Raw genomic sequence first — 25,837 nt, 5'->3', positions numbered from 1 at the left:
CAAAAAAAGGACAACTTATTTTGTAGTGCCCAGAATGAGCAACTTTAGTAACTTCAGAGCAATTAGGAAACTATGATTAATTACTTAGTAGTACACCTCCTGAGAAATACCGAAATATTATATATCAACATAGATATGTTTTTAAATGCAAAAACTTACCAACAGGAGAAACTGCCATGGCGAGCTTGCATGCTTCGCTGACACGGCTGAAGCCAGCATTGTTCTGTGCATACACTCGGAACTGATATTCCAGTCCTTCAATGAGGCCAAGGATTCTGTAATCCCTTCCAGTTATTACTACAATATTTACTTTCTGCCACAAGACACTGTTCTTCTCCTTCTTTTCAACATGGAATCCTGTGACTGGTGAGCCACCATCATAAATAGGTGCTTCCCACTGAATAGTCATGCCATCATTTGTAATATTGTACACAACTGGTCTCCCTGGGGGCCCTGGTGGTCGATGCTCATGTTTGGCTATCACATTTTGGGAAAGCAAATGTTCACTTACACCATATTGATTTTCCGCACATACTCTGAACTGATATTGTGTTCCTTTTATCAAGTTTGGTACTTTAAATGTTGTCCCTACTACACTTGAACAAGCCATTTTCCAATCATTCTGGGAAGTATCACGTTTCTCCACACTGTAGCAGGTGATATCTCCACCTCCATCATCATTTGGTTCATCCCATGATATTATGATACTTTCTGCCCGTATTTCATCCAATCTGATGGGACCTACAGGCTTAGAGGGTGGTCCTAGAACAATGACGTGTAAATGGAACGATTTCCTACTGAAATTGTTGTCAAGGGTCAGTGTGTATTTCCCCCCATTTTCTTTTCGTACATTCTTAATCATGAGAGTAACTTTGTTCTCTGTTTTCTTAAAGCGGATCTGTTCACTCTCTTTCAAAGGTAGATTGTCTTTCAACCACAGTGGGGTTGGTCTTGGTTTACCCTTATATGGTAACTCAATGTGCACATTATGTCCAATGCGTACACGGATTTCACCACTTGGATAATCTTCAAGGTTAGCCTCTGGTGGAATAATAAAATCTTTCACTGTTATAGGTCCAACTTTTGTGAAATCACTCTGTCCTTTCTCATTCTTGGAGCAAACTCTGAAATCCATAACTGCAAGTTCTTTTAGCTTTTTGACCTCATATTCCAAATGTTTGCTGGTGCCTGCAAGTGTCCATTCCTCTTCACCCTTAAGTTTCTTCTCAATAACATATTCTGTTATGATGCTACCACCATCATAATCAGGCTTTATCCACTGTAGAGTAACTGACGATTTAGTGGAGTCCTTCAAAGAAAGATCTTTGACTGGTCCAGGTGTCTCAGTTGCCTTAACTGGCTCTTTTGTGCTACATTTATCACCCACACCATTTTCATTCTCAGCTGCCACACGGAAAAAGAAAGACACTTTCTCAGAGAGTTCTTCGATCGTGTATGTTGTGTTCATACACTTAGTTGTTACAGTCGAGTACGCTCTTTTGCTTGACTCTCTTTTTTCAATTATGTAATTAGTAACTTCAGCACCGCCATTGAGAAGAGGTGGTTCCCAACTCAGTGTTACTTTGCCACGAGTGACATCCTTCAAAGATAAATTCCGACAAGCAGACGGAGTGTCAAGCACTTTAACTGATACAACTAATGTCTTTGGCTCTCCCACCCCATTTTCAATTTCAAGAAGATATTTGTCTGTGTCATCACGAGTGACCTGTGGAATGAGCAGGACAGTTGAAGAGTCCGTGCTATGAATTTCATATTTTGGGTCGTTGTCAATGTTCTTATCTCCCCTCTTCCAGGTCACATTTGGTGCGGGTCTGCCCTTGAGTGGAATTATGATCTCCACATCAGTTCCTGCCTTCACTGTATAATGAGTTCTCATGGCAACATCATGATCAATCTGAGCTTCCTCTGTAGAAATGAAAGCAAATTTTTTTTAAATTACATTTTGCTATGGCAAATATTATTTTCTGAATAGTTAAACTTGAAAAACTAATACATACCAAGAATATCCTTAGCTTGTACTGGCTCAGTCATCTCAATTGGCTCTCCACGTCCAGCACAGTTAACAGCTGATACACGGAAGTAGTAGTCAATTTCAGGTTTAAGGTTTGATGCCACATACTCTGTGGTTCTGACTTCACCCTTGGAACTAATGACAGTCCATTCATTTTCTTCAGCCACCATTTGTTCAATAGTGTAGCTGGTGATCTCACTACCTCCATTATATTCTGGCTTGCTCCACCCAAGGGTGATAGATGTTTTAGTTGAGTCAACCACTTTAAGTTTGCTTGGTGCATCTGGTGGGTCTAGAATGTAAAATATGAAAACATGTAAGTGCCTGAGAAAATAATAATTGTTTTTGCAATCTTGTGATAAAAAAACATACTTACCAACTGGATCAGCTGCTTTGTAGAAGTCAGAAACATTTGAAAATGGACCTTCTCCTGCTTTATTGATAGCACAGACACGATATTGATAGCAATTTCCCTCTGTAAGACTGTGGACTTTATATGTTGTCTCTGAAATAGGATCTTTGAGAACACTGAACCACCGCAGGCTTTTCTTCTCACGTTTTTCAAGATAGTAACCAGTGATATTACTGCCACCATCCACACCAGGTCTCTCCCAGACCACTACCATTGTTGTTCTGGTAATTTCTGTGACCTCAGGCGTAGAAGGCTGTCCGGGCGTTACTGTGAAGAAAATATTTTTAATGCGTTTTTTTCAGTTTTTTTAACAGTTGGTTGAATAACCATAATAAATGTTATTGTTAATTTCTTACCAAATGAATTCTTTGCAATAACTGGCTCAGATTCCAAAGGATCTCCAATTCCATACTTGTTGACACCCCTAACGCGGAATACATATTCATCGCCTCTGAGAAGTTTGTCAACAGACACATGACATTTTTCCAGTTCTTCGGATATGACAGACCATACAGTTCTGCTGGTCTCTCGTTTTTCCACAATGTAATGTGTTACTGGTGCACCACCGTCATCTGCTGGAGAATCCCACATTAAGGCAATCTTGTCTGCAGTGACCATTGTGAATTGAATAATTCCAGCAGGAGGTCCAGGTTTATCTAATAAAAGACAAATAAATCATAATTCCACATTAGTTATGAAATTTCACAAGTACTCTTGCTTATTTTGTTATAGTATGATTTTATAATTGTTTTTCTTCTCCTCCTCCCAGGTTTTCACAATTTCCTGTGAGATGGTAAATGCTAGCTAGATACATAAGCTTTGACAGACTGGTAAGGTTACTTGGAGGCTACATGCTCACACAATATAAATTCAGTCAGCCTCTAGGTGGCATTATATTAAAGAACCAAAATTGTTTAACCTATAAAAACCAGTAACCTGCACAATGTGCGTCCAATTTTCACTAAATGTGGTACGCATAATCTTGCAAATGACCTCTACAAATGTGAATCACTAAAGTCCATCTGGATAGATTTCCTCCAGTTTGAGAAACTGTTTTTCCTAAAGGCTTTTCTGTTTGTGGATAAATCTGCACCCAAACCTGTTCATTGGAAAAACGCACCCAAATGGACTGTAAGCCTAATGAGACAAACAAAATGGCCACCATTAAGCAATTAACTTTAAAATGGGTGAGGCCTACAACAAAGTTGGTTATAACTGTAATGGTTTGACAAATAGGGGATAAATCCCCCCAAAATTATATCTCAGAAACCAAATGACAAAATTAAACAATACCAAGTACACATGATCTGGAGAATTGAGATACATCTTGTCCAAATATGAAGTTTGGCAAGAATTTGTCCAGGTGGGCGTGGGCATATACTGTAAGTTAGAGGGGGTGAAACTGAATATAGTTATCTACTAGGGTTGGGCCGATGTAAAAATTTTCAAACCGGTTTGATATTAAGCCAAATACCGGACCGGTAATACCAAATTTTACCACTAGGCGTTGCATGTGACTCAGCCGATCCCGAGTGGAACATAATGAGAGCCCATGAATGAGAGTGTAGCAGCTTTACCGTTGTAAAGCAAAACTCCGGTTGGTAGTTCTATTTGGACCGTTGTTATGCAAAAACTCTGGTTGGTAGTTCTATTTGCACCGTTGTTAAGCAAAAACCTGGTCGTTAATTCTATGAAAACAATGATGCTATCAAAAAAAATAGTTCCTTCTCGTTTTATAACATACAATCAGCACCAATTTTGGTCATTTTTGTCATTACATTATTTAATAAAACTGCATGAAACCATAAGTCAATCGAACTAATCTCCCTAGCACTGTCTTGCTTTTTAAATGGTGTGGTCGCACAGGGTATACATAACGTCTTTCTAAGACCCTCTGAAACGGGTTTTGAATGCCAGCTAGCTTTATGATAGGTTCACCGTCACTTGTCACCTAGCCAATATTAAAATTCTTGGTTTTAGGTCAGAATGGTCTCACGGCATGCTTGTTATCCCGGCTAGCTAGCTAGCTAGCTAACTATTCAATTGTAGTCAAAACAGCGGTTATTATAAACGCAATCGTTCACAAACATACGAATGAAAATGCATAACGCCTATTCTACTGTCCAAATAAGGGACAATTCCGATTTGTAAAGCCAGCAACAGTAACTAGAAATGTGATTTAACATTGCCATCAATTGTGAAATTGGACATTGAGAACGGGAGGGGATGTAACAACAATTCAAATGCGAAAGTTGCTGTTTAAACTGCTTTAGAATGCTGGATTTTGTAGCACATTGATTTTAGAACTGTTAAAAGGCCAAGGTGTCCCTTTACTGAGAAATAAGGCCCACCCTTGGACCAATCAGAATCGAGTATTCAGCCAAGCCATTGTATAATGAAATTGGATCTCCTTGTTGCCGGCCTTTTTGCACTCAGACACCAGTGGCTCCGTTTATAAACAAACATAATATTAATTACGTTGTCATATTGTTTATTACTAATGCAATACAAGTTTGATTTAGCGCCGTCGGCACAGGTTGTTGATGTAGGCTACTTTTTAATTTGCCAGTAGGCTACGTCTCATAATGACAAATGCCGGTTCAGTCGGTTTGCATAAAATCAAACCGGTTTTACACTGGACCGGACCGGCTAAACTGGAAACCGACCCAACCCTATTATCTACCTCACCAAATGGAATGTATATCCAATAGTTCATACAAATCCATCCAAGAATGACTGTATAGTGGACAAATGAGTGTTCAGTTGCTGCATACTGAGGAAAAAACTACCATTGACTCCATTTTGTTGATATTTGCAATTGTCTGCTCGGGGCGTAAACTAACTAAGGAGTGTGTGAACAAACAGAAGGACGTAAACTATGTAACTGGTGTCAAATAAGATGTGAAATCTATTTTCCTTGATGTAATCCAATTTAAATCAAAAGCAATACCAAATTTATACTGCATTTATATAGTATTTCTTCCTGCAACTATGGCTGCATAAATTTACCCATCGCATTCACCCATTCACACACATCGAAGGGCAGCCATGCAACCAGCTCTTCGGGGGCAATTAGTGGTTAGATCAAGGACGCTTTGACACTTTTTGCCTTGAGGGCCATGGGGAGCAAAATCACAGACACACGATCAAAGGATGAAGCCCTATTCCTAATAACATCCCAATCACCACAATTTTAATATTAACTTCCCACAGCTGAAATGTAAAAATGCTGCAAACCTACTGTTTGCAAAGGTTTCATATAGCCTAAGCTTTGTGCTGATGAACACCCACTTCACCACTCTATTCTTAAAACACCAGTAACAATGATACTGCTATAAAATGTAAAAAAGGTTTTGAGCCTGTCTCTGCCTACTGCATAATTCTGAAAGATATAAAATAATATGGACAGTTAGAGGAAGATGGGGATATCAAAGAGATGACTAATTCTTCATATCCAATTTGAAAGGATGGCTGTAACTACCATTACACAACTGCCATTAAAATGTTTAATTACCTTCAAAACCCCTTCCTTTACCATTATCATTTCCTCTTCTGCCTTGATATCCATAAAATAATCCTCTTGTGTTAAGGCTTGAAAGTAACTCATTGCTGTTTGCTTAAATGTCTTACTTAATTCAAAAAGGTACTGCATACAATTACTCTAGACTCATACACACAATACATACCCAGAATTTGTACTCTGATAGAGGCAGAGGCGGAGCCCAAAGCATTCTTGATTTTGATTTCATATGTTCCTGTATTCAGACGAGTAGCATCCTTGATGAGGATGCCTGAGGTATCTGAGGTGCTCTCAACTGACAGCTTACTACTTGACTTCAATTCCTTTCCATCCTTGAACCATTCAATTGTGGGCAAGGGTTTAGCAATTATTCCCACACTAATCTTGATAGCTGTTCCAGCTTTGTATGTGACAACATCCAAATATTCTGGAGGTAGGTCAATTTCTGGTGCACCTGGAAAATGAATAGCTTCATTTTAGTTAAATGACATAAAGCATAATTTTCAACTATTTTAACAGAGATGCACAATTTACCTTGAGTATCAATGCATGTGGCTGGTCCAGCAATAAGAGATGGGTTACTGATGGAACCAACTGCATTCTTAGCAAAGACTCTGAATTCATAGGATTCTCCCTCGTTCAATCCAGACACGGTGAAATTAGTGTCAATGACATTGGTGAAATTAGCCTTTGTCCATCTGCCTTTAGGTCCATCCCTCCTTTCAACAGAGTAGCCAGTGATTTTGCTACCACCATCATAAGGAGGCTTCTGCCAAGTGAGACTGATAGAGCTCTTTCTAATCTCAGCAATACGGACATTGGCTGGAGGCTCTGAAATACAAAATCCATTTGTGGGTTGAACATTGTGATTACAAAAACCATAATGTAAATATTAGCACAGAAAAGAAGAAAATTTACCACAGGCATCAATTGCAAGCACTTCATCTGATGTTTTGCTGAATTTGCCAATGCCAGCTGCATTTTCCCCTGCCACCTTGAACTCGTAAATTGAGCCAGGGCATATATTTGTTACTCTGAATTGTGTTGTACTGATAGCAGTTTTGTTCATCTTCTGCCAAAGTACACTGCTTCTCTCTTTCATCTGTAAATGGTATCCAAACACAGGGTTTCCACCATCTGAGACAGGCTCATTCCAGCAGACAGTTAGACTCTCCCTTGAAACAAAATGCACCCATGGTGTTGATGGGGGTCCCGGGATTGCTAAAATAGAATAACATAAAAAAAAATGTATAAAATATATAATATACAAATATGAAAAATCACTCAAACACCAAATAAATGCACTTACTGTATGGGAGCTTCGCTGTCACAGTCTGAGAATCAATGTGATCACTGATGCCAAATCGATTCTCTGCCTTGATCCGGAACTGATACTCCTCTCCTTTAGTCAGCTTTTTTATTTTTATTGTGCTTCTTGCTACAGTAGATGACACCTCTGTCCAAGTAGGAGTGCTAGTTTCACGCCTGAGGATGACGTAGTTGGTAACTGGGCTACCGCCATCATACGTAGGAGGAAGCCATTTGAGGACTAAGCTTGTTTCAGTGACATCACTAATTTCTACAGGACCAGCTGGGGGGCCAGGTCTATCCAGAACCACAATTTTAACAAATGACTTGGTAGTTCCACTTGTATTAGAAGCAATGATGTCATATATGCCTGCATCATTAGCAACACTTTCTTGAAGATTAAAAATGAGACCCTCCGGATTTACTTCATAGTTGAAACGCTTTGTTGATTTCACAGCAATTTTATCCCTTGAAAGTGTAACCTTTGGAATAGGTTTTCCATTAAGAGGGAGCTCAAACTTCAGGTTTGATCCAGCTCTCACATAGACAGTATTATGAGGGAAATTCTTCATGTCAAACTCAGGGGATTCTGTAAATTAAATGAATGCAAAACATTTATGAATACACATGACATTGCACCAGCATTAATAAAGCTTCAAATACAAATTTACATTTAAATCACAAATAATTACACAACAAAAGTTGCTTACCAAGTTGATCTTTTACAATCACAGGGACAATCATTTCTTTGGGATCACTGAGACCTGCATGGTTTTCAGCTCGAACTCTGAAGAAGTATTCAGCATTTTCCCTTAGGCTTCGGACAGTGTGACTGGTAGCTTTTACTACGGCACATTTCACCCACTTTTGTTGACCCTTTTCAACAGCTTCAATTAAATAACTGGTGATTCTGCTTCCTCCATCATGCTCTGGTTTACTCCATGACAGCGAAATGCTATCTTTTGTGACTTCAGTGACACCAAACCTTGGCGGTGGGCTTGGCTTTTCTGGGGAAAACAAATGTGATACATTGGGTATTTTTACAAATTGAGATACACAGAATATTAAAAAACATATACATTCAAACTAAATGTATAATTCTAAGCACCAACCTACCTGTAATCTTAGTTCCATCTTTGGTCTCAGAAGGCACACCAACTCCAAATTCATTTTCTCCAATCACTCTAAAGTAGTAGATGGCTCCTTCTTGCAGATCTGTCACTTTATAGCTAAAATGATGGCAGTTGTTTGTGATGCTCACCCATGCCTTTTTGCTAGCTTCACGTTTCTCAACATGATAGTTCTTAACAGGGTCACCACCATCATTTTCTGGTGCCTCCCATGTCACTGTAACAGAGTCCTTGGTGACATCCTTAATCTGAACATGACCTGGTGGCCCAGGAGAATCAAGAACTTTAACCTCCATTGTCAAAGCAGCTGTTCCAACACTATTCTGTAGTGTTACAGTGTACTTTCCAGAGTCATATCTTGTAGCTTTCTCTAATGTAATTGATGTGCAGGTATAACTTGTATCTGTACTTGCTCTTACTTTCAGATCTACATCTTCTTTATTCCATGTTACACTAGGTACTGGTCGTCCCCTGAAGGGGACAGTCAAAGTAAATGAGCTACCATGTTTCACAATCAAAGTCTTGCGCATTTCAATATCAACATCAAATACTGGCTCTTCTTCTCTATCCTGAGCTATCTGGGGCTCAGCTGTTATTTTTGGTTCACTGGGACCAATTTTATTGATAGATTTAACAGCGCAAATATATTCTTCTCCAGATGCAAGTCCAGTGATTGTGAACTCTGTGTTTCTTGTGTACTGAACAGCTACCTTCCAGTCTTCTTCCTTTGCTTTCTTGTACTCCACACTGTATCCAGTGACTGGGGCTCCCCCATCAAACAATGGCTTGTTCCAGAGAACAGTGAGAGAGTTCTTAGTTGAATCAATAACCTTTAGTTTTTCTGGTGGGGAAGGTGGGGTCACTGGATCTTCTGCTTTAGTTATTTGGGAAGGGAAACTTGGAGGACTTAACCCAGCTGCATTTTCTGCATAAACACGGAATTCATATTCAGATCCCTTACGGAGATTGGTAGCCTGCACCACTAGATCACATACAGGCTTTCTGTTTACACGAACCCAACGCAGACTTGATTTCTCACGTCTTTCAATCACATATCCACAGATGTCATTACCTCCATCAGTCGCTGGGCATGCCCAGCAGACTGTCATTGCTTCACTTGATACAGCAGCAATTTTTACATCTGTTGGTGCAGATGGACATGTGAATGGATCAACAACTTTTATAGCATCACTTTCCAGGGCCTCACCAACTCCATACTTGTTCACAGCAAGAACTCTAAAGATGTACTCATTGCCTTTGAGAAGTTTAGTAGCTGAACATCTTGTAGCTTTCATGTCTCCATATACTACAGTCCAGGCAAGGTGACTTGTTTCACGTTTTTGAACAATATAGTGAGAGATTTCTGCTCCCCCCTTCTCTTGAGGAGGTCCCCAAGTTAATGTACATTTTTCAGCTGTGAGGTCCGTGATTTCCAGTGGCCCAGCTGATGGTCCAGGCTTGTCAAGGACTGTGCAGTTTACTTCCATTGATTTTGTTCCAGCAATATTCTGTAGTGTCAAAACATACTTCCCAGAGTCTCTTCTGATGCAGTCTTTAACAGTTATTCCGGTGCTTCCGGCTGTTGATGAGATCTGAACTCTAGCCTGAGGCTCAAACTCCTTACCATCTTTTGTCCATGAAACAACTGGGTGAGGTCTTCCATCAATATCTGCATTGATTTTCAAAGTATCACCAGCTTTCACAACAACAACATCTCTGAACTTTACATCCATCATGATTCGTGGTGGATCAACATCGTCTTTAGCTGTAACAGGGCCTGTGCTATCAGATGGCTCACTGAATAATCCTGCTGCATTTTTTGCAATAACATGAAAATCATATTTCTGATTCTCCGTAAGGCCTGTAACATCAAAGTATGTTTCTGGGACATTAGTGAAATTGCATTTCAACCAACGACCCTCTGGAAGTTCCCTGCTTTCGATTATGTAACCAGTCACCTTGGCTCCACCATCATACTCTGGCTTTGTCCAAGAAAGAGAAACAGATGTTCGAGTAACATTTGTAACTGTTGGTTGACCTGGAGGATCACATGGATCTCTTGCAGCTACAAGTTCAGAGGCTTTGCTGGATTTTCCAATTCCAGCAATGTTTTCTGCATAGACACGGTATTCATAAAACAAACCTACTTCAATGCTAGTCACTTTGAATTCTGTGTCAGTAATGATGCCTCTGTTCAACTTAGTCCAGAGAATGCTGCTTCGTTCTTTAGACTCCAGGTGATATCCAAGAACTGTGCTACCACCATCATTGACTGGTTCATTCCAGGTAACAATCATAAAGGACTTTGTTGCATGGGCAATTCTAGGGGTAGCTGGTGGACCAGGTTGCTTACATGTATACTGTGCAGTAATTCCTGAAGACTCTATATAAGGGCTCTTTCCATAACGGTTTACAGCATAAACACGGAACTGGTATTCTGATCCATGTGTCAAACGAGAAACTTTTATTGCAGTTCTAGCAAGTGTAGCTGAAACAATTTGCCATTCTGTAGTGCTGGTATCTCTCTTCTCCACAATGTAGTTGTTGATGTGACATCCACCATCATACTCTGGTGGTTTCCAGGATAGTTTTATACTTTCAGAACTTACTTCATCTACTTTAATTGCTGCTGGTGGTCCTGGTTTGTCAAGGACAATAATGCCAATTTCTGCTGTTTTTGTGCCAGCTGTATTAGCTAGAGTGATTTCATATTTTCCAACATGCTCCCTGGTGGCTTTTTTGATGTCTATTTTAGACGAGGTTTGGGATGTCAGAATGGTTACAGAGCTTGTTTGCTTGAGAGGGAGTCCATCCTTCTTCCATGAAACGACTGGTTTAGGTCTGCCCCTGAATGGAACTTCAACTGTAAGATCATCCCCTGCCTTCACACTGTAAGTATTGAATAAATGATCAATTGAAGGTTCAATTTCAATGTCTTTTGCGATCACAGGTACACCAAGTTCTTTTGGGTCACTCTTGCCTTTTTCATTCAAAGCTATGATTCTGAATGAATATACTTCTCCTGCTTTAAGGCCAGTGATTGTTGCTTCCAGGACCTTAACTGTAGTGCACACAGTCCACTTATCACTGCCCTTAGTCAGCATCTCCACATTGTAGCACAGAATTTTGCTGCCACCATCATGAGCAGGTTTCTCCCAAGAAAGAACCACACTGTTTCGGGTCACATCCATGACTGAAATTTTACCTGGTGCCATTGACACTTCAGAAACCTTGACTGGATCTTTAGTTTCTACAGCTAAACCAAGACCATGCTCATTCACGGCTCGTACACGGAAGTAGTAAATGCATCCTTCCTGTAGCTCACTAACCTGGAATGAATTCTGAGTACAATTATTTGTGACTGTAGTATAAGCTTTTCTTGTAGATTCTCGTTTCTCCACAATGTAGTTTGTTATCTTGGCTCCTCCATCAGTAAGTGGAGGCTCCCAAAAGAGTGTTAAGGAATCTCTCTTGATATCTTTGACTTCAAATTTGAGAGGTGCACTCGGTGAGTCCAGCACTCTGACATTGACAAATGCTGATTTTGTTCCACTATTATTTTCAAGAGTTAAAACATATTTCCCACTGTCAAATCTGTTTACGTTGTCAATGACAAGCATAGTGTATGAACTTGTGACTTCAATTTGTGCACGCTCTGTTAGAGCTTCTTCTGCCTTTTCCCATGTGACTTTAGGTTCTGGTCTTCCTCTGATTGTGACAAACAGCCTAAGTGTTCCACCTGCATGTACAGAAACAACTTTTCTCAAGTCCACATCTAATTCAATCTCTGGTGCTTCAACCTTTTCAGCTGCAACCACAGAGCCATGTATATCGGCATGCTCTCCCACACCTTCCGCATTAAATGCACAGATGCGGAAGTTATATTCAGAATTTTCCTTCAGATTTGTCACTGTATATCGTGTTGATTGTATACCAGTTGGAGGTGTGCATATAATCCATTCTTCCTGAGAAACTTCTTTCATCTCAACAATGTATCCCTTGATGTATGCACCACCATCACTCAGTGGTTTGCCCCAAGCTAGGGACACAGTTGTAACAGAGTGGTCAGTCACTTTAGGATGAATTGGTGGACCAGGTGGTTGTGTTGCATCACATGCTCTGTAGAACAGTGATGGTTCACTTGCTTCTCCCACACCAGCCTCATTTTCAGCAGAAATACGGAACTCATAGAAATGTCCTTCTGTAAGTCCAGTTACTTTAAAATACAGATCTTTCAAAGGTTGTCTGTTGCATTTTGTCCATCTAATGCCATCTTTGTCACATTTTTCAATGTGGTAACATTGAATTTCAGACCCACCATCATTTTCTGGCTGATTCCATGAAACGACCATAGAATCCCTTGTTATGACACTTGCTTCTGGCATGGAAGGAGCACTTGGTGGCTTAAATGGGCTGCGAGCTGTTATGGGCTCTGATTCAAGTGGCTCACCAATGCCATATTTGTTTACTGCCATGACTCTAAAGATATATTCATTTCCAGCCAGGAGCTTGGTTACTTTGTAACCAACTGATTTAACATTAGAGTTAACGAAAGTCCAGGATAGCCTACTGGTTTCTCTCTTCTCAATAATGTAGTGTGAGATGCTAGCACCACCATCTTGTGAAGGATCACTCCAGGACAAGTAACACTGATCAGCAGTGACACCTGTCACGTTGAGTGGGCCGCCAGGGGGACCAGGTCGATCCAGAACCTTCACTGTGATTGGTATGGTTTTTGTCCCACCAGCATTGCTAAGCCTGAGTTCATAACGTCCACTGTCCACTCTAATGCTGTCTTTTATTACAAGCATCGTGTGTTTACTAGTAGTTTTGACTTCCATTCTTGACATAGCCTTATCAATTTCTTTTTCTTCCTTTAACCACATGACATCAGGCACAGGCTTGCCATAGAAATCAGCATCAAGGACGAAGGTCTCACCAGCATAAACAAGAATAATATCCTTGTATTTTGGGTCCATTGATGCTCTTGGGGCTTCAATTTCATCAGTGGCAGTGATTGGTCCAGTGTTTTCAGAGGGCTCACTGAAAAGACCAGCTGCATTTCTTGCAATAATTCTAAAGTCATATTTGTGGTCTACTGTTAAGCCTGTAATTGTAAATTCAGTCTCAATTACATTAGTGAAGTTTGCCTTCATCCAACGACCTTCAGGCAATTCCCTCATTTCAACAATGTATCCAGTGACTTTACTGCCACCATCATATTGAGGCTTTGTCCACTTAAGTGTGATGTGGTCTTTGGAGATTGTAATAGGCTCAGGGGTACCAGGTGGATCACATGGATCCCGGGCTACAAAGCATTCTGAAACTTTGCTCGATCTACCAATGCCAACAATATTCTCAGCATAGACTCTAAATTCATATCCAGCGCCTTCATCCAGATTAATTATCTTGAACGTGGTGTCAGTAATGAGAGTCTTATTTAGTTTTGTCCACAAAATGCTGTTTCTTTCTTTGCTTTCAAGATGATAACCAATCACTCCACTGCCCCCATCATTGACTGGTTCATTCCATTCAATAATCATGTGGTCTTTTGTTGCCGATGTGACATACGGAGTGGCTGGGGGTCCAGGAGGCTTGTAAGGATACTGGACAACAACAGCAGATGAGTCTAAATATGAACCTTTTCCATACCTATTTTCAGCACAGACTCTGAACTGGTATTCTGCACCTGTGTTTAGCTTGGAAATTTTGATAGCTGTCCTCACAACAGTTGCAGACACATTCTGCCAATCAGTGGTAGTTGTGTCTCGTTTCTCAACAATGTAATTTCTGATTTGACAACCACCTGTGTATTCTGGTGGTTCCCATGAGATGGTGACAAAGCTATTACTTACTTCATTTATTTTAATAGGGCCTGCTGGTGGACCAGGTTTGTCAAGGATTATAATTCCAATTTCTTCTGTTACTGTACCAGCACTGTTTCTGGCAGTGATTGCATACTTGCCCAAATCATCTTTATTAGCTTCTGTAATTTGAAGGATAGCAGAAGTTGGTGTGCTTGAATAATTAACTCTAGTTGTCGGTTTCAAAGATTCTCCATCTTTCATCCATTTAATCTCTGGTTTGGGACGGCCAATCACTGGTATTTCTATTTTGAGATCTTTCCCAGATTTGACACTGTAGGTGCTGAACAAAAGTTTTAGGCTGGGTTCAATAGTCAAGTCATTTGCAATAACAGGAGCAGCTAAAAGCTTTGGTTCACTTTTTCCTTTTTCATTGTAGGCCACAACACGGAAGAGATATTCTTGACCAGATGTTAGTCCACTTACAGTGCCTTCACATGTCTTCACTGACGTTGCCACACCCCACTTATCTGTCCCTTTAGGCTGCATTTCAATTAAGTAACCCACAATCCTACTGCCACCATCATGCTCTGGTTTATCCCATGCTAGAGATGCACTTGTTTTACTAACATCAGTCAGAGTTAATCTAGAAACTGGCAGAGGTACCTCAGATGCCTTGATTGCATTTTTTGTTTCAGTTGGCAAGCCAGCTCCATATTCATTTTCAGCTATAACTCTGAAGTAATACATTGCCCCTTCTATAAGATTTTCTACAACATAGCTTGTTTTTGTGCACTTGGTTGTAACATTAGCATATGCTTTTCTGGTTGATTCACGTTTGTCAACGACATAGTTTCTAATCTTTGCACCTCCATCAATCAATGGTGGGTCCCATGTAAGAGTAACAGAGTCTTTCTTGATATCTTTAACAACAAGATTCAAAGGTGCTGATGGTGTGTCCAAAACTTTGACTGCTACATATTCGGAGACTGACCCACTACTATTTTCCAAGCTCAGTGTATATTTTCCAGCATCATTTCTGTCACATAAATCAATAGAAAGCTGTGTATAATTCAGACCTTTCTCAATTTGAGCCTTTTCAGGTAAATTCCCTTCATCTTTAAACCATAAAATCTCTGGTGTTGGTCTTCCTTTGAAAGGTACATTAATTTTTACGGACCCTCCAGCACGAACCACAATTCCTTGCCTCAGCTCTGAGTCAAGGTGGATTTCTGGGGCTTCCTTTTTGTCTTCAGGTTTAGCTGTTCCAGGAATTACAGCTGGCTCACTAAGACCTAACTTGTTGAGAGCACATACCTGAATCTTGTATTCTTGTTGTTCAGTAAGTTTTGTGATTTCAAACTTATTTACACGCAGGCCAGTTGGCGGGGTGCACATAGTCCACTCTTCTTCTTCAGCTTTGCAAATCTCAACAATGTACCCTTGAATTGCACAGCCACCATCAGAAGCGGGCTTACCCCATGCTACTGAAATTGAATTTTTGGTAGTATCAACCACATGGGCATTACTTGGTGGGCCAGGCTTGAATGTTGGATCACAAGCTTTGTAGTACTGAGTTGGTACAGATGGTTCGCCAATTCCAGCTGCATTTTCAGCAGAAAATCTAAATTCATACTCATGATCTTCTGCTAAACCTGTTACTCGGAAGTGTAAGTCTGTGACTCTTTGCCTGTTGCATTTTGTCCATCGGATCCCCATCCTGTCTTTCTTCTCTATAATGTAGCCAATGATTTCACTTCCTCCATCTGTTTCGGGCGCAGACCAACAGACAGTCATGGCATCTTTTTCAATATTCGTTACATCCAGAATTTGAGGAGCTCCAGGTGGAATGAACGGATTTTTCATGATGACAGCTGAAGATTCCAGTGCTTCCCCAATGCCATATTTATTGACAGCCATGACCCTGAAAATATATTCATTTCCCTCTAGAAGTTTGGTTGCTTTGAAAGTTGGAGCACAACAATCACTAGTAACTACAGTCCAAGCAAGCCGACTAGTTTCTCTCTTTTCAATTATGTAATGACAAACTTTGCTACCACCATCATGTTGTGGAGGAAGCCATGACAGTGTACATTTGTCACTTGTTATACTAGTGATATTGAGGGGTCCTTCACATGGACCTGGTCTGTCTAGCACTTTGACATTGAAATGAATGGTTTTGGTGCCTGCTACATTACTTAGCTGCAGAGTATACTGTCCACTATCAATTCTGGTCGCATCTTTAATAACAACCATGGTCCTTAAATCAGTGTTCTTGATCTCACACCTTGTAGTATTCTCAAATTCTTTGTCACCTTTGAACCACTGGGCTGTTGGTATTGGCTTTCCATGTACATCAGCATCAAGTTTAAAAGTATCTCCTGCATTTACAACAATAGTCTGACTGTACTCTGGGTTAATTGAAAATGTTGGTGGCTCAACTTCATCCTTTGCAGTGATGGGTCCCGTGTTAAAAGATGGTTTACTGATAGTTCCAGCTGAATTCTTTGCAATAACTCTGAAGTCATACTTTGCATCTTCAGTTAAGCCAGTAACTGTGTATTGGGTCTCAATGATGTTTGTGAAGTTGGATTTCATCCAGCGTCCCTCAGGAAGATCCCGCTTTTCCACAGTATAACCAGTAATCTTACTGCCTCCATCATATTCAGGCTTAGTCCACTGAATTGTGATTGAATCTTTACTCACATGAATGGCTTCTGGGGTACCAGGTGGATCGCATGGGTCACGTGCAACACAGCCCTCAGAGACTTTACTGCATCTACCTATTCCAACAATATTCTCTGCATAGACCCTAAACTCATATTCAATACCTTCTTCCAACGGACTAGTCTTAAAGCGGGTATCTTGAATGAGTGTCTTATTAATCTTTGTCCATAGGACACTGTTTCTTTCTTTTCTTTCAAGATGGTAACCAATAATACTACTGCCTCCATCTATAACAGGTTCATGCCATTCCACTACCATATGATCCCTTGAGAGTGATGTGACAAATGGAGTCCCTGGTGGACCTGGCTCCTTGTATGGATACTGGGCAACCACACAGCGAGAGTCTAAAGCATAACTTTTTCCATATCTGTTTTCAGCCATTATTCGGAACTGATATTCAGCCCCAGTTTTCAGTCTAGTCACCTTCAGTGTAGTCCTGGCAACTGTGCAAGACACATTCTCCCAAGTGGTAGTAGTGGTGTCTCTCTTTTGCACAATATAATTTGAGATTTGGCACCCACCAGTGTATTTTGGTGGATCCCAAGATATTTTGACGCTTTCCACACTTACTTCATCAAATCTTACTGGGCCACTTGGCGGGCCAGGTTTATCAAGTGTGATTATTTCGACTGTTGCATCCTTTTGTCCTACAACATTAGAAACTGCAATTTGGTATAAGCCACCATCATCTTGTGTTGCTTCTTTTATGCTGAGAGTTGTGTGATGTGCAGTGTTAACAAAATTAACTTTTGTAGTCTGTGTGAGAGTTATGCCATCCTTGCTCCAAACAATTGCTGGTTTTGGACGTCCAAAAATTGGTATTTCTACTGTGAGATCTTTACCAACTTGTACACTGTAGTTACTGAATGTAGGTCGTATATCTGGTTCAATGACTAGGTCCTTTGCTTGCACTGGAACAGCAAGTGTTCTTGGATCGCTTTTACCCTTCTCATTGATAGCAATGACTCTAAACAAATATTCTTCTCCCTGGACTAAATTACTGACCACAGTCTCAAGGGTTTTTACATTTGCACAGCTGGACCATTTTTCACTTCCCTTAACTTGCATTTCCACCAGATACTGCATGATTCTACTGCCACCATCATGTTCAGGTTTCTCCCAGGCAAGAGAAACACTATTACGTGTTACATCAATAACAGTGAACTTGCCTGGTGACTGTGGCACTTCTGATACTTTAATGGGATCAGTTGTTTCTGCTGGTAAGCCAATGCCGTGTTCATTTTCTGCAAGAATTCTGAAGTAATAATTGCAACCCTCCTGAAGAGGTTCAACCTTCCATGACAATGCATGGCAATTGGTTACAACAGCAGAATAAGCCTTTCTTGTACTTTCTCGTTTTTCAACAATGTAGTTTTTAATTTTGGCTCCACCATCCAATGCGGGTGGGTCCCAAGTAAATGTTACAGACTGCTTTGTAATCTCCTTTATCTTAAGGTTGACTGGAGCACTTGGAGTGTCAAGAACTCTGACGGAAATGAAATCTGATTTTGATCCGCTGGTATTTTCAGCAGTAATAGTATACTTTCCACTATCAAATCTGTTAGTATTATCAATTACAAGGCATGTATAACTACTGGTAACCTCAATCTGAGCTGTATCTCGGATTTCACCATCAACTTTTTCCCATTTAATTTTTGGGGAAGGGCAGCCTTTGATTGGAATAAACACCCTGAGAGAGCCTCCTGCTATAACACGGATGGTCTTCCTGAGGTCTGGATCAAGCTCAAGATATGGTTCTTCCATTTTCTCTTCAACAATAATGGTTCCAGAGACATCGGCATGCTCACCAACACCTGCCTTGTTTATTGCGCAGACTCTGAATTTATACTCTTGCTTTTCTTTAAGTTTTTCCACTTCATATTGCATCTTTCTAATGCCAGTTGGGGGAGTGCACATTGTCCATTCTTCTGATGTTGCCTCACATGCCTCAACAATATATCCCTGGATCTCACAACCACCATCATATATAGGCTTTCCCCATGAAAGGAATACAGATGTTCGTGATACATCTGTCACTTTAGGATTATTTGGTGGGCCAGGTTTGAAAATGGGATCCAAAGCTCTGTAGTAAACCGATGGAGAGCTTGGTTCTCCGATGCCAGCTGCATTTTCAGCTGCAACCCTGAATTCATAACTGTGATTTTCAAGAAGTCCAGTGACCTTAAAGCACCGATCACTAACTATATTCCTATTGCACCTGGTCCATCTCACTCCTTCTTTATCATGTTTTTCAATAATGAATCCTGTAATTGGACTGCCACCATCATTTGTGGGTCCTTCCCAAGTTACCACCATTGAATTCTTTGAGACACTGGTAACTTCAACATTCTTAGGTGCATCAGGAGCCACAAACTGATTTTTAACAACGACAGATTCAGATTCAAGTGGATCACTGACTCCATGTTTGTTTACAGCTGAGACACGGAAAATGTACTCATTTCCTTCCAAAAGCTTTGTGATTCTTAGATTAAGTGCCTGTACTTTAGTGTCAACAAGGGTCCAAACTAGTCTGCTTGTTTCTCTCCTCTCAACAATGTAATGAGATATGTCACTGCCTCCATCTTGCTGTGGTGCTTTCCAGGCAATGGAACATTGATCACTCAAAACACCGTAGACGTGTATAGGACCTTCAGGTGGACCAGGTCTATCCAGGACCTTGACTGTGACATTTACAGACTTCTCTCCTCCAAGGTTCTTTAATAGCAAAGTGTACTGTCCTCCATCAATGAGTTTAGCTTCCTTTACACTCAAACATGTGCTGACTTCTGTGTTTTTTATTTCACGGTGTAATGTATTTACAAGTTCTTGACCTCCCTTCATCCAGAAGATAGTAGGTGTTGGCTTGCCATGAACATCAGCATCAATTTTGAATGATTCCCCAGAATTTACGACAACAGTTTGAGTGTATTTTGGATCTATACTAATGTGAGGTGGATCCACTTCATCCTTTGTAGTGATAGGCCCAGTGCTATAAGATGGATTACTGAAAATACCTGCAGCATTTCTTGCAATGACACGAAACTCATATTTCTGATCCTCAACTAATCCAGTTGCAACATATTCTGTCTCAATAACATTAGTGAAGTTGGCCTTCATCCAACGCCCCTCAGGCAAGTCCTTCTTCTCAACAACATAACCAGTAACTTTGCTACCACCATCATATTCTGGCTTTGTCCATCTGATTGTAATAGAATTTTTTGTGATGCTAATAGCCTCAGGGGTGCCCGGAGGATCACAGGGATCTCTAGCAGTATAGCATTCTGACACTTTGCTAGCTTTACCAATCCCCACAATATTTTCAGCATACACTCTGAACTCATATTCAAGTCCTGCTTCAAGGTTAATAGTCTTGAACGTTGTATCTTTGATAAGTGTCTTATTCAGTTTCATCCATAGAATACTTTTTCTTTCCTTCATTTCAAGATGATATCCTAATATGCTGCTCCCACCATCTATGACAGGCTCATTCCACACTACTACCATGCTGTCCTTGGTAGAAGCATGCACAAAGGGTGTTCCTGGAGGGCCTGGGATTTTGAATGGATACTGAGCAACCACAGAGTCTGAGACAAGAAATGCACTCTTTCCATATCTGTTCTCAGCAGTAATCCTGAACTGATATTCACAGCCAGTCTTTAACCTGACTGCTTTAATTGTTGTTCTAGCTACTGTTCCAGACACAATTTGCCAGTTTGTAGTAGATGTATCCCTCTTTTCTACAATGTAGTTGCTAATAATGCAACCACCATCATACTCTGGGGGCTTCCAAGAAAATGTGATGCTGTCTGCAGTGACCTCATTGACTTTCACAGGGCCAGTTGGCGGACCAGGTTTGTCTAGAACAACAACATCGATTTCTGCTGTTGTTTCACCTGCTGTGTTTGATAGTTTAATGATATACTTTCCAACATCATCTCTGCATGCCTCCTTGATTACAACACACAAATTGTTCTCAGTTGCTTCAAAATTAACTCTGGTAGTCTGCTTGAGAGGTGTGCTGCCCTTCTGCCAAGAAATTTCTGCCTTTGGACGAGAAACATATGGAATGTCTATCTTCAAGTCTTTCTCTGCCAAAACACTGAATGTGGAAAATAACAGCTTAACAGCTGGAGCAATCACAAGATCTTTGGCAATCACTGGGACACCAAACTGACGAGGATCGCTTGTTCCTTTCTCATTTCTTGCTGATACCTGGAACATATATTCTTCACCTGGTGTTAGTCCAGTAACAACTGCTTCAGTACCCTTTACGATCATACACTGCGTCCACTTTTCACTTCCTTTGCCTTGCATTTCAACAACATATGCTACTATTCTGCTTCCTCCATCATGCTCTGGCTTTTCCCATGACAAACTGACACTATTCTTTGTGACATCTTGTAGAGTAATTTTCCCAGGAGGGAGTGGTTTTTCAGAAACTTTGACTGACTCAGTAGTTTCAATGGGCAGACCAATTCCATATTCATTTTCAGCTAGAACTCTGAAGTAATAATTGCATCCCTCCTGCAGGTGATCAACTGTCCAGGTTGTTTTGTGGCAATTAGCCATGTCTGTGGAGTATGCTTTTCTTGTTGCTTCACGTTTTTCTACAATATAATTCTTAATTTTTGAACCACCATCATTAAGAGGGGCGTCCCAGATGAGTGAGACAGACTCTTTGGTAACTGCTTGGATTTTCAGGTTAGTTGGTGCTCCAGGGGTATCCAGTACTCTCACATTAACATAGGCTGTCTTGCTTCCTGAACTGTTTTCAACTGTCAGCAAGTACTTTCCACTGTCAGACCTATTGACATTTTCAACAATTACTGATGTAAAAGATGTTGTATTCTCAATGGTTGCTCTTTCAATAGGTTCACCATTTTCTCTTGTCCATTTCACCATAGGAGCTGGTCTTCCTTTTATTGGCACAAACAATCTCAACGTGTTACCAGCTCTAATGTTAATAACTTTACGAAGGTCAGCATCAAGCTCAATTTCGGGTGGAAGCTGTCTGTCCTCAGCCTTTGGTGTTCCAGGAACAGAAGCAGCCTCTCCTACCCCCTCACAGTTAACAGCTGAAACATTAATTTTGTATTCTTGGTTTTCCTTTAAGTTAATAATCGTAAATGATGTACCCATCCATAGTTCTTTTGGGGTTACAATGGACCATTCGTCCTCTGCTGGAAGGCAGGTCTCAACAATGTAGCCTGTGACATCAGAACCTCCATCATACACTGGCTTGTTCCAAGCAAGAGTGATTGATGACTTTGTTGTGTCCAAGACCCTTGGATTGCCAGGGGGGCCAGGCTTGAATATCGTGTCAGTAGCCTTGTAGAATGGACTTGAAGGGCTGGGTCCACTTATACCAGCAGCATTTTCTGCAAAAATTCTAAATTCATATTCATGACCTGGCACAAGCCCAGACACCTTATACATCAAATCAGTGACAATCTTCTTGTTGCATTTCACCCAGCGAAGACCAACTTTATCTCTTCGTTCAATTAAATAGTTGGAAATGCTACTTCCACCATCACTCTTAGGAGTTCCCCAGCAAACCACCATTGAATCCTTTGTGATAGCTGTTACTTCAGGTGTCTGTGGAGGATCAGGTGGAACATAAGGATTGGTAGCAACAACTGGTTCCGATTCAAGAGGCTCTCCAACTCCATATTTATTTACAGCCATGACTCTAAAGATATATTCATTTCCTTTCAGCAACTTAGTCACTTTGAACTGGGTGACTTGCAAATTGGATGCTACATTTGTCCATGCAAGTCGACTTGTTTCACGCTTTTCAATGATGTAATGCTCAATCTTTGCTCCACCATCATCAGAAGGTGGTAACCATGAAATGACACATTTCTCAGCAGTGAGGTCTGCAACAGCAAGTGGTCCCTCTGGTGCCCCTGGTCGATCAAGAACTTTAACATTGAAGATATGCTTTGCAAAGCCACCTGTGTTACTGGCAGTTAAAGTGAATGAACCTCCATCTCTCCGTAACGAGTCTTTATTAATTAAAGTTGTGGCAAAATCTGCCATTTTCATTTGCAATTTTATCGTATTTTCAATTTCCTTTTCATCTTTCATCCAGACCATAGAGGGTTGTGGTTGACCAGCAACATCTGCCTCAAGTTTGAAGGCTTCCCCTGCTTTCACCAATATGGTATCCTTAAACTTTGCATCAACCATAATTCTTGGTTCCACAATGTCATCTTTGCAAGAAATTGGATCTGTTGGTTCTGACGGGTTACTCACAGCACCAGCGGAATTCCGGGCAATAGCACGGAATACATAGGAAGCACCTTCCGTTAATCCACTTACAGTGAAAGTGGTATCAATAATGTTGCTATAGTTAGCCTTATGCCAGCGTCCATCTGGTAAGTCTTTCTTTTCCACAGTGTATCCAGTTATTTTGAACCCACCATCATATTCGGGCTTTGTCCATTCAAGAGTTACTGAATTTTTAGTTATGTTAACTGCTACGGGCTGGCCTGGTGGATCCACTGGATCAAGGGCTAACATTGGCTCTGATGACTTGCTTGGTTTACCCACACCTGCTATATTTTCAGCTAAAACACGGAATTCATAAGCCATTCCAGATTCCAGTCCTGAAGATTTGAAAATGTTTCCTACTACAGCTTTGCTTATTCTTTGCCACAAGATACTGCTCCTCTCTTTCCTTTCAATGTGATATCCTAAGATTTCACTTCCTCCATCAGAAATAGGTTCATTCCAGGCAATGGTCATAGTGTCTTTAGTGAAGGCTACTATTTGTGGAGTACCAGGTGGTCCAGGAACCTTGAATGGATATGCTGCAACCACTGATTCTGAGGTGATTGGAGGCCCCTCACCATATCGATTTTTAGCTTTAACACGGAACTGATACTCAACTCCCGTGGTAAGACCAGCTGCTTTAAATGTTGTTCGAATTACTGATGAAGATAACTCTACCCAGGTTGTACTTGTAGTTTCTCGCAATTCAACAATGTAATTGTTAATTGGCACACCTCCATCATTCTCAGGAGAATCCCATGACATTGTGATAAAGTCACGGGAAACTTTGTCAAACTTAATTGGTCCTCTAGGAGGTCCTGGCACATCATGTACTTTGAGTGTAATATGCTCTGTCACAGTGCCAAGTATATTTTTCCCTGTCACTGAGTACTGTCCACTGTCATTCCTTGTACATTCAATAATATTCAGGATAGTTGATGTCAAAGTATCTTCAGTGTTTACCCTCTGTATCTGTTTCAGGGTTTTATCATCCTTCTTCCAAGAAACTGAAGGTTTTGGACGACCCAAAACAGGAATCTCAATTTTCACATCATCTCCTGCCTTAGCAATGACTAATCTCCTGCAGATTCCACTTAGGTCAAATTCAGGTTCAGCAGTTTGTTCCTTAGTAACAATAGGTCTGCTTTCACGAGGATCACTTCTGCCAGAACTGTTCACAGCCATTACTCTGAACACATATTCCTCATTTTCACCAAGATTTTTAGCTATGTATCCAAGCGTCTTCACAGTAGACACATGGGACCATTGCTCTGTACCCTTCTTTTGAGCCTCAACGACATATCCAGTGATTCTACTGCCACCATCATGTTTTGGTTTTGTCCATGCAACAGTTGCAGAATTCTTAGTAACATTTGTGATGTTAACTATTTCCGGAGCAGTCGGTGCTTGAGAAGCTTTTATTGGATCAGAAGTTTCAACTGGCTCACCAATGCCAAACTCATTTTCGGCACGTACTCTGAAGTAATACTCTGATCCTTCTGCCAGATTTGGAATCCTAACAGAACACTTTGCACAATTCATTATTACTGTGACATAAGCCTTTCGGGTTGCTTCTCTCTTCTCAATGATATAGTTGGTAATCTTTGAGCCACCATCAATGATAGGCATTTCCCACTGGAGGGAGATGCTATCTTTGTTAATTTCTATTGGCTTCAAGTTGATTGGAGGTCCAGGTGAATCTAGAACTCTGACATTTACAATTCCAGACTTTTTGCCAGCAGCATTTTCTGCTGTCAGGACATATTTTCCAGCATCATGCCTAGTACAATCAGGGATAACCAGGAGAGTATATGACTCAGTGGTATCAATGTGAGCATGACCAATGAGAGGCATCTCTTCCTTCATCCACGTGACATTAGGGGTTGGGCGACCTTTGATTGGTACAAAAATACGTATGGAGCCTCCAGCCTTTACAACAAGGGTTCTTCTCAATTCAGCATCAAGTTCAAAGTCTGGAACTTCTTCACGATCCACAACTTCAACAAGTTCCTCAATTTGAGCTGGTTCCCCAACCCCAACTGCATTCATTGCACTTATTCTGAAATTGTACTTTCCTCCTGACTGAAGGCTTGCCACAACAAAATCAGTAATTCTCAGTGCAGTGCCCGTTGTGTCTTTTACCCATTCCTCATCTCCCTCCTTTTTATGCTCAACAATATATCCTGTGATATCAAGTCCACCATCATCATGAGGTCTGCCCCAGTGCAATGAAGCTGTAGTTTTAGTTGTATCGGTAACTCTTGGGTTTGATGGAGGCCCAGGTACATCTGAAAAGTTACAATGTTCATATTATTTATTTTTCTTCATAATAAGTGATCTATAATCAGTCTGACAACTGAAAACACTTTAAATGACACAATTCTGATATATGGTTTATGTAAGCTAAAGCCCTATTAATAGAGATATTTCACTTTCTGCAGTTTTTTTAGTGTTAAAAGTTTAGTGTGTTTTCAGTTTACACTTTTGACATGTGATGAAGGATATTTTAGATAAAGATGTTTCTAATGACCTGCTGGTTTTAGAATGGCTGGTATTGGGACATTTGCGTATAGTTTCAAGGAACAAATTAAATTAAGATAACTCCAAAGCAGCTTGTGCAGTGATGTTATG

General features: G+C 40.6%; 1 protein-coding gene across 1 annotated transcript in view; it reads right to left on the bottom strand.

Moving 5' to 3' along the window:
* LOC118222801 (titin-like) overlaps positions 1 to 25,837 on the bottom strand; it is a 202,142-nt gene that overhangs the window by 26,718 nt on the left and 149,587 nt on the right. The window contains exons 190-199 of the mRNA XM_035408658.1: positions 8,389 to 25,494; positions 7,983 to 8,279; positions 7,274 to 7,861; positions 6,883 to 7,185; positions 6,499 to 6,795; positions 6,131 to 6,418; positions 2,801 to 3,100; positions 2,409 to 2,711; positions 2,019 to 2,324; positions 160 to 1,926 (exon numbers count right to left, since the gene is read on the bottom strand). Of these exons, the coding sequence (XP_035264549.1) occupies positions 160 to 1,926; positions 2,019 to 2,324; positions 2,409 to 2,711; positions 2,801 to 3,100; positions 6,131 to 6,418; positions 6,499 to 6,795; positions 6,883 to 7,185; positions 7,274 to 7,861; positions 7,983 to 8,279; positions 8,389 to 25,494 (21,555 nt within the window). The remainder of the gene's footprint in view (positions 1 to 159; positions 1,927 to 2,018; positions 2,325 to 2,408; positions 2,712 to 2,800; positions 3,101 to 6,130; positions 6,419 to 6,498; positions 6,796 to 6,882; positions 7,186 to 7,273; positions 7,862 to 7,982; positions 8,280 to 8,388; positions 25,495 to 25,837) is intronic.

Source organism: Anguilla anguilla, chromosome 3, assembly GCF_013347855.1.
Source record: "Anguilla anguilla isolate fAngAng1 chromosome 3, fAngAng1.pri, whole genome shotgun sequence".
Lineage (NCBI taxonomy): Eukaryota > Metazoa > Chordata > Actinopteri > Anguilliformes > Anguillidae > Anguilla > Anguilla anguilla.
The sequence above is the reverse complement of the archived record's forward strand: the minus strand, read 5'-3'. Positions and strand labels throughout refer to the sequence as shown.